At 40.6% G+C, this 12,518-nt stretch overlaps 1 protein-coding gene across 1 annotated transcript; it reads left to right on the top strand.

The window, feature by feature from the left end:
- Window positions 1-63: 63 nt before the first annotated feature.
- On the top strand, window positions 64-10,785 carry LOC138958412 (2',3'-cyclic-nucleotide 3'-phosphodiesterase-like). The gene is made up of 4 exons (XM_070329553.1): window positions 64-337; window positions 1,406-1,951; window positions 2,633-2,846; window positions 6,403-10,785. The coding sequence occupies exons 1-4, from the start codon at window positions 233-235 to the stop codon at window positions 7,113-7,115; spliced, it is 1,578 nt and encodes a 525-aa protein (XP_070185654.1). The 5' UTR covers window positions 64-232; the 3' UTR covers window positions 7,116-10,785.
- Window positions 10,786-12,518: the final 1,733 nt, after the last annotated feature.

Below are 12,518 nucleotides of genomic sequence, written 5' to 3'. Positions count from 1 at the left end.
TGTAATTTTGATAAATACACACTGGTCCTGTCATTCACTGCGATACTGTCTGTCATCTGCAACGATGGTGAAACATACCCACAAACAACAGCAGGACTATTTTGGTCACTAGGTCCTGCACGTACATGATGCAATGTCGATTCGGGGATAACCGGACGGGGCATTTAAGTAGAGAACATTGAAAAACTGTTTCTGTGTGACGGAGGTCTAAGAGACCGTGTAAGAACACAAGATGCTTCTGTCCATGTTCGTGTCTTCTGCTTCACCAGTAATGGTGCAAGAGTGCACAGGGACTGCACAGTCAAAACAGCTGAATTCCTGTTGTACAACAGACGAGGTAAACGATGGAGTGAGAAGCGCTTGTATTCTTCTATTATATTCCATTACATCCCTGTTGCCGTTCTGATGGTTTATGATAGAGCGGCCAGATATGTCCACAATAACTACAGGGAAAAAGAGCCTGGCACCGTCACCAACATGCTGACAAACTTAGGATGGAAGAGCCTCGAAGAACGAAGACATAACAGTCGGCTAGCGATGATGTTTAAAATTAAAAAGACATGGTCGGCATTGATAAGACCGCGTTTCTCAAACCATCAGACACGAGAACGAGAGGGAATAGGATCCATCAAGAACAGGACTACCACCCTTCACTGTCCCACTCCTTTTTTCCGGGGACAACATCAGAGTGGAACAAGCTCCCGATCTCCACCACATCCGCCCCCTCCCTTGAGTCGTTCATGTCACGACTCGGTGGCAGCAGAGCCCTGCAGCCATCCACCTCCCTCCCATAGCCGTTGATGGATTGTACAAAGTTTTAATAACCCCAAAACCTAGCCAAGCTCCTCTCCACTGCCCTCCTGCATCCCCCATACCCCCCCCCCCCCCCCCCCCCCCTCCCCCAGCTTTGGCTTTTTAACTTCCTTACACGACTTGCACAGACCGCAATGGGGGCCAACAGTGTATGGACGTCACCGCGGGACCTTCAACATCCAAGAAATTGGATCCGGTCCCCCACGGAAAGAAGAAGAAGATCGAAAGCTCTACAATTACATTTAATTGTTCTATTTTGATATATATGTATGATATATGTTCTTTTGTAAAGGGCCTAGAGCCATAGGTTAGGCACTTAAAAATGTCCAGTTATTATCATTATTATTATTATTATTACCCTCTCTGAATAGACTAGACTCTCTCTCTCTCTCTCTTGCTCTCTCTCTCTCTGTCTCTCTCTCTCTCTCTCTCTCTCTCTCTCTCTCTCTCTCTCTCTCTCTCTCTCTCTCTCTCTCTCTCTCTCTCTGTTTTACACATGTGTATAAAATTGTCAATGATTGTTAAAGTTATACAGTGTCCGATTGTTTCCTGCTTTTGTGCTCACAATTGTTTTCTTTTTTTCTTTGTTCAGGTGGATGGTCCAATATGCACCCCAGTCTACAAGCTCAAACACAGCAGAAGAAAACCATATTCAATCAGGAAACCACCTCAAATGTCTGCTCAAGACAGCACTCTGGACTTCCCATTCTTGCGTGACCCACACACATTGCAAGTAATCAGCCAGTCTAAAGTATTCTTCATAATGAGAGGCCTTCCAGGGTCAGGAAAGAGCACACTCGTCAGAGCCATCACAGAAGCATACATATCCAGCATTGTCTGTTCTGCAGATGACTATTTCTTTCAAGACGGAGAGTACAAGTTTGACGCTTCGTGCCTCAGCTCAGCTCATGAAGCTTGTCAGAACAGAGCAAAGGCCGCTTGCAATGAATGCGTTTCACCTGTCTTGGTGGACAATACAAATGTACGGCGGTGGGAGATGAAGTTTTACCTGGAGCTTGCAAGTCACAGAAACTACGTTGTGATCCCCCTGCAGCCCAAGACTCCTTGGCGGTGGAACGCTGTAGAACTCGCAGACAGGAACAAACATGGTGTGGATGTAGAAACACTGAAGAGAAAGGTGAGGGAACATATGGGTCTATTTCTTTGTGCGTGCATCATGCAGCTAGTGTGTGTGCATATTTCCGTGTCTGCCATGAAAGATGCACGCTAAGATTTTTGTTTCAACCCCCAAACCCCATGTCCACACACCCCCCCCCCCCCACACACACACACACATTCATAATGTTTACTGTATTGTCTGTTTAGAAAGTTGATTTTATTTTATTTTTTTCTATTGTGTTGATGAAAACATGTGTTTGTATGATACTTAATGTTACTTGCATGCAAGTGTGATTAGGACAAGGGAAACAACTTGAGAAAGTGAACAAAAGAACAAGAAGAAAAAGAAGGAATACATACATAAAAATAAGTATAATTAAGGTAAAGTAGTCCATAGAGTAACCAGTAAACTCAGGTTAGACTTTGTCAGCAATTTAACCCTTATGCTGGTTGTCGCGACATATGTCGCGCTACTTTATGTATACTGTCACCTGGTTGTCACGACATATGTCGCGCTACTGGCTCAGTCTGTTTGGTCGGTTCTGATTACCTCCCATGGATGCGAAAACCTATATGACCGTTTTTCTTTATTTTTCTCTCTGTAAATTCACCAGTGGCTATGTAACATGTGTTACGGAATTGCACCAGTGTAAGGGTTAATTTACTCCATCATTTTGACCCATGTTGACTTTGTTCGCAGGTAACTCAGTTTGATGATGTGATCCCAATGTACTACGCTTGGTTCCTTAATGAGTGGGCATCAAAACAACTGTCCTTCATTGCTCAGTACTTGTTGGGAGAGTGTGCACAGCGTTTCCCTGCATTTGCTGATAGATTACTGCAACAAATTCACATTTCCTCAGCGGAGCTTCGACAAGCACATCAACATTCTGGTGACACTTCTGCTGATGCAGGTAAGGTTTCATGGCCTCATGTATACATGTGTATAAATCATGCACAGCGACTTTTGAAGATTATTTTTCAAATAATTTTAGTAGGTAAATGTGAAAGTAAAAATAGGGATCTCTCTTGTCTTTTTTGTCTTCTTCTTTTCTTGATCTATCAAAACATTCAAAGCAGGTAGAAAGTAAGAACAATGTAGTACTATCAACTCACGCCACCACCCAGCCTCTCCTAACTGATCTCTAACCTCTTCCCATTGTCTGGTACCATCAGTTGAAATAGGAGTACATGATGCACTCTACACTTGCCAGCACAGCTGCATCCTTATGCTAATCAGCTTCACTCTGTACCAAGCTCTGTTACTGTATGCTGCTTATATGTTATGCTCTACTTTAATGAATAAACTTAGTGATAGACATTCGTCTGATGTTATACTGATGTGGCTGAGAGTGTGACCCTACGATAGCCTCTGAATATAAACACCAAACACCATATTATTACAAACAAGTTTTGTTGTCATCATTTTCATGAGTTTTCATTCACAAGCACCTGGGAAATAAATCTCATGTTCCCCAGGCAATAAATCCCCGGTTACCATAGTTGCAGGAAGCAGGTTATACATGGATAATCAAAAGCAAACCCAATAGAAATGCTCTGGGATTCTTTGGCTCTTTTCATTGGTGTTTCCCCAGACCTAAACAGACGACACGACAAAAACTGGCAAACTGGCAAAAATAAACAAAAAACAAAACTACTTCATGAAAGGTCATACATTCATCAAAAACAAATGAAACCTAGCGATATGTCTTACAGAGTCATGGAGTGCGTGTATCTGTGTTTCGATACACAGACGTTCGGAGAAACACGAACGTCAAGTTCAAGTAAAACGACCCCTGACACACATATTTTGACCCATGCACAAGACGTTGTATCGATAAACAAAGCACAAATAAGAAACAATAATAAAAGCAAAGCAAATAGCAACAAGATATGCAAACATCTAACAAAGCCGAGCAAGCAGTATGACAGGTCTAATGAAAAACAAAGAGGTACTGAGTCGGAAACAAGATCGCGATTCTTTCCTTCGCTGCACGACGCAAATCTTCTGTGACCTTTGACCAAACGAAGCTTCCACATTCGATCACTCATACATCCACGGGTCCGTGTCTCTACTCCCCAGGCTGTATCCACGTTACCGACGTCATCGTTGCACGAAAAGCCTCGCGTTGGCACTCTTATCAAGCCCCATTTTGTTTTTACCATGAAACAATCAACTCTATTGACAACCTGCAAACTAAACTGAAAGCCTTACATGAGTGCACTCATGTGCAACTTTCGAAAAGTTCGTCGAGATTGATAGCAGTCATCACGAGTATCGCACAAAATATAGATTCCTATTTTTCCCTTAACGGACACGTTGTCTCCGTAGCTCAGACGATAGTGATTTGTCAAACAGTCCATGAGACCTCCGGTTCGAGCCTGGCCTCAGTCTTTTTACATTTAGTCAAGTTTTGACTAAATGTTTTAACGTAGAGGGGGAATCGAGATGAGGGTCGTGGTGTGTGTGTGTGTGTATGTGTGTGTGTGTGTGTGTGTGTGTGTGTGTGTGTGTGTGTCTGTGTGTCTGTCTGTCTGTCTGTGTGTGTGTGTAGAGCGATTCAGACCAAACAACTGGACCGATCTTTATGAAATTTGACATGAGAGTTCCTGGGAATGATATCCCCGGACGTTTTTTTCTTTTTTTCGATAAATACCTTTGATGACGTCATATCCGGCTTTTTGTAAAAGTTGAGGCGGCACTGTCACACCCTCATTTTTCAATCAAATTGATTGGAATTTTGGCCAAGCAATCTTCGATGAAGGCCGGACTTCGGTATTGCATTTCAGCTTGGTGGCTTAAAAATTAGTTAATGACTTTGGTCATTAAAGATCTGAAAAATGTAAAAAAATAATTTGTTTTTAAAACGATCCAAATTTACATCCATCTTATTCTTCATCATTTTCTGATTCCAAAAACATATAAATGTGTTATATTCGGATTAAAAACAAGCTCTGAAAATTAAAAATATAAAAATTATTATTAAAATAAAATTTTCATCTTATTCCTTGTGGGTTCCTGATTCCAAAAACATATAGATGTGATATGTTTGGATTAAAAACACGCTCAGAAAGTTAAAAAGAATAGAGATAAAGAAAAGTGTGCTATCCTTCTCAGCGCAACTACTACCCCACTCTTCTTGTCAATTTCACTGCCTTTGCATCGAGCGGTGGACTGACGATGCTACGAGTATACGCTCTTGCTGTAAAAATGCAGTGAGTTCAGTTTCATTCTGTTAGTTCGACAGCTTGACTAAATGTTGTAATTTCGCCTTACGCGACTTGTTTTTATTTTTGTTGAAATAAATTTGTTGACTTATTTTTCCCCCCTCTTAACTTTCCTTTCTTTTATTTTGCTCTACTCTTCTTTTCTCCAAAGCATTTCGTTGATAGAGCTGAGATTGCACTCCTACAATTTTCACTGGTCACTACGGTAGGACGGCAGCCGGCTTTGTTTACATTTTATCACATAAACTCCCCTCTCCTCCCCTTCAAAGTGCTGCTGATCGAACTTTGGACCCTGTATTCCACTCATGGAGTCTAACTGGTTATTTAAAAATAAAAGGGAATTTTGACTTTTAAAATTTGACAGCTGCATGCGAAGTCAGTGAACTGAAGTGCCCAACCGAAAGCAGGAAAATATAAGGCGAGAGTAGCGTCCCTTGAGTACGATGACGTCAGTAACGTGGATATAGCATCGAGTCTAGAGACACAGACCCGTGGATATAGCCACAGCCTAATATTTACAACAGAAAGCCGAGGGGGTGGAATACCGACATGAACCTACAGAACTGTGCATCCTCAAACCTCACATATTCATCCCAACATTTAATGAACTCAAAAACACAGAAAGTTGCTTTCACATGCCAGCTTTGATTGCCAGTGGTTATCAAACCGGGACTCGTGTGGTTATCAGCACGGAACCCGTGTTTCAAAGCATGGCTCCCTGGGTTGATTGTGCACTTATTTTCTCACTACCAAAATGATGACAAAAACGATGTTTGGTGGTTTGTTGACAGACCAGCTTTTTTGTCGGTCCTCGGGGGGCGTATCGACTTTTGTTTCATATTTATTGACTTCGGCCTTGGGCAATATAAATATGAAACAAAAGACGATATACTCCCCCTCGGACCGACAAAAAAGCTGGTCTGTCAACAACCCATCAAACATCTTATAATGTTTGTTAAGTAATTTCATGTGAAGGGAATGAGAGTGAAGCTACCCTCTGTTTTAAGGCGGCGTACCCTCCATTTTAAGAATCATTTCTGCCCTAAAGCTATGTTTCCATATATATAGCGACGTGATGGCAGTGGCGGCAGCTGCAAAACCGGAAACATAGCTTAGTGGCTCATTTTCTTAGCCCTGCGTATGGGGGTCTTAAAAACAGATCTAAGGATCACTGTGCTTGCTTATGAATTCAGCAACCTAAAGTAACATCAAAGTTTGACTGCTAAATGTTTGTTTTTGCAGACATCTTTGCAGCAGTCCTGAGAGACTACTACAAGAGCGGGAAGAAAGCAGGATGTCTGGTTCACTGCACAGCAAAATTCTGTGGATGTGGCCGAGCGGTTGGCGCCAAGGCCTACCACGCCCAGCCCAAGGTTCAGAACTCAATGGGTCAGGCTTTCATGCTGGAGATATCATCCATTTGCTTCAGTCCCAGGACCATCGGTGCCAGAGTGAAGCTAGGTGAAGACCAGCTTTCATTGTTTGACAAACCTGAAGAGAGTGACTGGAACGGCAGGCAGCTGAGCACAGCTACACAAAATGGTACCAGAAAAGATGGTTCTCCAGGAGCAAGAAACTACTCTCCCAGTCAGGGGAAAAAATCCAAAGGGGGGAAGAAAAAGAGTCCAAAGCCCAAAGAGGACAATACTGTTTTCACTGAAAACAGATCAGAGTCACCATCAAAGAAAGGATTTGAACCTGCATTTACGAAACCTCTGGCAAAACTTCGGGGCAGATCCGCTCATATCACTGTTGCTTGTGGCCCAGGGTTTGAGTCTAGGGAAACGAATTTTGATGTGCTGCGATTGTGTGACATGGAAGCTGCAGTACCATCTTCTGAAGCAAACTGTGTTGATGTTACAGGTGGAAAAGCCAGGTACTTTGATGGTGGTGTCTGCTGTGTGTATTTTGACGCCCCTCTCCGCGTGAATACAATCTATTCAGGATTCTACTAAGCAGCCAATTAACACATTCATTGTTTGACAAACCTGAAGAGAGTGACAGGAACGGCAGGCAGCTGAGCACAGCTACACAAAATGGTACCAGAAAAGATGGTTCTCCAGGAGCAAGAAACTACTCTCCCAGTCAGGGGGGAAAATCCAAAAGGGGGAAGAAAAAGAGTCCAAAGCCCAAAGAGGACAATACTTTTTTCACTGAAAACAGATCAGAGTCACCATCAAAGAAAGGATTTGAACCTGCATTTACGAAACCTCTGGCAAAACTTCGGGGCAGATCCGCTCATATCACCGTTGCTTGTGGCCCAGGGTTTGAGTCTAGGGAAACGAATTTTGATATATATATATATATATATGTTTGTGCATATATGTGTGAGCATTTTTGCCTGTGGATGTGTATCTGTGGGGCTTTTCCTCTGTCAAAAAAGGGAAGTTAAAACTGTAGTAGATTTCAAGTGACAGTATTGTGCTACCTTTTTATATTTAGTCAAGTTTTGACTAAATATTTTAACATGGAGGGGGAATCGAAACGAGGGTCGTGGTGTATGTGCGTGTGTCTGTGTGTCTGTGTGTGTGTGTGTGTGTGTGTGTGTAGAGCGATTCAGACTAAACTACTGGACCGATCTTTATGAAATTTGACATGAGAGTTCCTGGGTATGAAATCCCCGAACATTTTTTTCATTTTTTTGATAAATGTCTTTGATGACGTCATATCCGGCTTTTCGTGAAAGTTGAGGCGGCACTGTCACGCCCTCATTTTTCAACCAAATTGGTTGAAATTTTGGTCAAGTAATCTTCGACGAAGCCCGGACTTCGGTATTGCATTTCAGCTTGGTGGCTTAAAAATTAATTAATGACTTTGGTCATTAAAAATCTGAAAATTGTAAAAAAAAAATAAAAATTTATAAAACGATCCAAATTTACGTTTATCTTATTCTCCATCATTTGCTGATTCCAAAAACATATAAATATGTTATATTCGGATTAAAAACAAGCTCTGAAAATTAAATATATACAAATTATTATCAAAATTAAATTGTCCAAATCAATTTAAAAACACTTTCATCTTATTCCTTGTCGGTTCCTGATTCCAAAAACATATAGATATGATATGTTTGGATTAAAAACACGCTCAGAAAGTTAAAACAAAGAGAGGTACAGAAAAGCGTGCTATCCTTCTTAGCGCAACTACTACCCCGCTCTTCTTGTCAATTTCACTGCCTTTGCCATGAGCGGTGGACTGACGATGCTACGAGTATACGGACCGGTCTTGCTGAAAAATGGCATTGCGTTCAGTTTCATTCTGTGAGTTCGACAGCTACTTGACTAAATATTGTATTTTCGCCTTAAGCGACTTGTTACATTTAGTCAAGTTTTGACTGTCTGTGCGTGTGTGTCTGTCTGTCTGTGCGTGTGTGTGTGTGGAGCGATTCAGACCAAACTACTGGACCGAACTTTTTTAAAAAATTGACATGAGAGTTCCTGGGAATGATATCCCCGGACGGTTTTTTCATTTTTTCGATAATTACTTTTGATGACGTCATATCCGGCTTTTTGTAAAAGTTGAGGCGGCACTGTCACACCCTCATTTTTCAAACAAATTGATTGAAATTTTTGTAAAGCAATCTTCGACGAAGGCCGTACTTCGGTATTGCATTTCAGCTTGGTGGCTTAAAAAATAATTAATGACTTGATTCCAAAAACATATAAATGTTATATTTGGATTAAAAACAATCTCTGAAAATTAAAAATATAAAAATTATGATCAAAATTAAATTTCCTAAATCGATTTAAAAACAATTTCATCTTATTCCTTGTCGGTTCCTGATTCCAAAAACATATAGATATGATATGTTTGGATTAAAAACACGCTCAGAAAGGTAAAACGAAGAGAGGTACAGAATAGCATGCTATGCAGCACAGCGAAACCACTACCGCGCTGAACAGGCTCGTCAGTTTCACTCCGTTTAGCACAAGCGGCGGACTACGGTCATTGTGAAAAAATGCAGTGCGTTCAGTTTCATTCTGTGAGTTCCACAGCTTGACTAAATGTAGTAATTTCGCCTTACGCGACTTGTTCTATTTTCAGTGGTGGTGGTCATGGCATCTTGCAAATCATATAATTATCTTATGCAAAACAAAGAAGTCACCTGGTTTGATTCCCGCAGTGGGGCACTGCGGTTATGAAATTAAAGGCCCCTCCTGTTTTTGGAACCGCAGGAGCTTTCTAGTTTGCTGTTAGGTAGATTTTTGGTTCCTCTTTTCTGTCATGCTCTCTTTTTCTTCATGAATTCTTTTTTTTTTCTGCCTTCTTGCTCATTCACCTGTATTTTTTCCAAAAATCTCTTCTCTTGCCGCTTGTCTCGCGATTCATGTATAGTTTAATCTGTTAGTGTTCTGATGTAAGTCCAGCAGTAGATAGGTTAAGCCTATTTTAACATACTGGAAACTGGTAATCTTCCAGTAGGTATTAATTTAGTTTTACTAAAGCCTGCTGGGACACAAGTAATGGGTTAGTGCATTTGTAAACAGGAATCGTTGGACAAGTGGCCCCCTTCATCCCCCCCTTCCTCGTCCTGATATGGCTCTGCGTAGTCGGCTGGACGTTAAGCAACAAATAAACAAACAAACAAACAAACCTGGTTTGATTGTTTTTACATTTTTTGGTGTCCCTGTGATATTTATCCAAAATATGTGATGCAAGTTTTTCCTTAGAATATTATATGTTTGAATAAACATTGTTGCAGCCATTGTTAATGTTTAAAAAAAAGTATTTATTTATTTTTAGCTTCAATTTATTTGCATGAAACAGCTATATAGAACTACCATGTCATACTGTTTTGAATATTAATTGTGTGCAGCTGCTTAACCTGTTTTGTAGAAATATTTCAACAGACATAGCATATCAGGTTTAAAATTAGTGGCCTGTTTTTGCAGCTTGCATGTTCATTGTCAATGCAATTAGGCAAAAAAAAAAATAGGTGTGGTTACGGTAACATAGCCAAAAAATATAGGGTAGGAAGGTAGGCAATCACTTTTTTTTTGTTTACTTTTTTTTCCAATGTGTACAAATTAAACCTACTTGACAGGGAAATAAGTGTGCGACTCGGGCGCTTTCGCTTTCATTGCGTTTTCTGCACTCGTTTTCTTGTGTTTTTTTAATTTTTTTGACAAATGTAATAAAAAGTTATAGGGTTGGCCCCTAAAAATAGGGTAGGTCGGGTTACCGTAACCACACCTATTTTTTTTTTAGGCCTTACCCTGAAGGTGCAAACAAAATTTGGATGCATACTAATTTGTTCATAATGAGGGTATAAGTGCAAGCCAAAACTTTGATCTGATCAGTATTTATTATTAGAACTCAGCCCTTAGCTGCTGTACTAGGCACAGGAGCTTGTATCCAACCACCGGTCGATAATTATTTACTCCTGCATGCTTATTATTTACTGCTGCATGCTTACCCTTACTACTACTATTTATTAGTAAATAGTAGTAGAAAGGAGACTGTATGGAATAAGGAGTAAATAATGATCGACCGGCGATTGGATACAAGCTCCTGTGGTACTAAGGGTGATTTCTTGAGGATAGAATCTTCACAAGCAATTCTGACATCATGCTGAAAAAATGCTCAAAACGTTAATGTACTGCATTGCTTTTGTGATGCATATAAGCTATTGATTTATTTACAATAAATGGGTTGGTTAAAGGCCTTTAGCATTGCCATATTCCACATAGAGCTAGGAATATTTAATTGTTCTGCCGCCAAATGATTGACACTTTTAAATACCTCAAAGGTATATACATTACCCAGAAACCCAATCTACACAGACCCCCACCCACTGAAAGGGACATGAGAGGAAACAGTTTTAAACTGTTTAAAAACTTTGCCAAGTCGAAAGTAAGGAGTGCCTTCTTCGCAGACAGAGTTGTCTTAGACTGGAACACCCTGCCGGACAATGTTGTGACAGCTGATAGCGTTAACTGCTTTAAAGCACGACTGGACAGCCACTGGAAAGACACATCAAGTGTCTACACACCAAGCTGCTACTAGCCCCCACGCATATGCAGCTTACTTTTGTGGATCGGCGTACAGGTTTTTAACCTAAATCGTCGCACAAGTACAAGTAAGTAAGTACAAGTACAAAGACCTTCACAGGTATAGTGTAGACAGTATTCTCTCAGATGGTAATATGAGAACTTCAAAGGTGGTTTACAAATTGAAATTAAAGGGATCACCACATAAAGCACTAGCTAGCTCAGTATTGTTAAATTATTTTTACAACAGTATTCTTAAAACTTGTATTGAATACTATTAACTTTTACCTGTTGTGTATAGACTAACAGACGTTTTGGTACTCTACTTTTATGAGTTTTCCTTTTCTATGCAAATTATGGCTGAACGTTGTACTGTCTTTTATTGAACTTTGCATTGGTCATTGTGATAGCTGTAGTTTCACAACTGTCATTCAAACTGTGATAAGGTTATTTGCCCTAATTACCCTGTTCCTGCAGCTTCCTGTTTTGAAAATAAAATATTTGTTTTTTAAAAAACAAAATGATGTGGAATGATGTGAAATAATTCTTTCTTTCTTTATTTGGTGTTTAACGTTGTTTTCAACCACGAAGGTTATATCGCGACGGGGAAAGGGGGGAGATGGGATAGAGCCACTTGTCAATTGTTTCTTGTTCACAATTATTAAGCACTAATCAAAAATTTGCTCCAGGGGCTTGCAACGTAGTACAATATATGACCTTACTGGGAGAATGCAAGTTTCCAGTACAAAGGACTTAACATTTCTTACATACTGCTTGACTAAAATCTTTACAAAAATTGACTATATTCTACAGGGGCGGATCAGTTCATTTTATGGGGGGGGGTTTCCAAGAGTATATTGTGAAGATATGGGTGTGAAGACGCGAAGCGTCGAGCCGACGGCGCGAAGCGTCTAGCTTGCTAGGGGAGTCCGGGGGCATGCCCCCCCGGAAAATATTGAAAAAAAGGATGCAAAATGGTGCAATCTGGTGCATTCTGAGGATGATCATTACCAGTTTCAGGCAGCAGATTTTGTCACTGAGAAACTCAACCCCCTCCAAAAATATATATATTTTTATTTTTTGGCTGGGGGGGGGTTTCCGGAAACCCCAGAACCCCCCCCCCCCCCCCCCTCGTCCGCCCCTGTTCTATACAAGAAACACTTAACAAGGGTAAAAGGAGAAACAGAATCCGTTAGTCGCCTCTTACGACATGCTGGGGAGCATCGAGTAAATTCTTTCTCGTTGGGACTCCCCCTGACAAGAGTTTGATAAATCAAGATCCTTTGAATTAATTAATTCTATACAGTAACATGAAGGCTAGAAATACAACACAACAGATCTGATTTCTTAGAACTCCTGTTTGAATAC

This window comes from Littorina saxatilis, linkage group LG2 (assembly GCF_037325665.1).
Source record: "Littorina saxatilis isolate snail1 linkage group LG2, US_GU_Lsax_2.0, whole genome shotgun sequence".
NCBI classification, from domain to species: domain Eukaryota; kingdom Metazoa; phylum Mollusca; class Gastropoda; order Littorinimorpha; family Littorinidae; genus Littorina; species Littorina saxatilis.
This window is presented reverse-complemented; position numbering and strand designations above follow the sequence as displayed.

What these genes read in the sequence shown, in the direction of transcription:
- LOC138958412 (XM_070329553.1), top strand. Translation starts at nt 233, where the DNA reads ATGCTTCTGTCCATGTTCGTGTCTTCTGCTTCACCAGTAATGGTGCAA. An exon ending in CCTGTTGTACAACAGACGAG is followed by an intron (nt 338 to 1,405) that starts GTAAACGATGGA and finishes TTCTTTGTTCAG; the next exon opens with GTGGATGGTCCAATATGCAC. An exon ending in TAGAAACACTGAAGAGAAAG is followed by an intron (nt 1,952 to 2,632) that starts GTGAGGGAACAT and finishes CTTTGTTCGCAG; the next exon opens with GTAACTCAGTTTGATGATGT.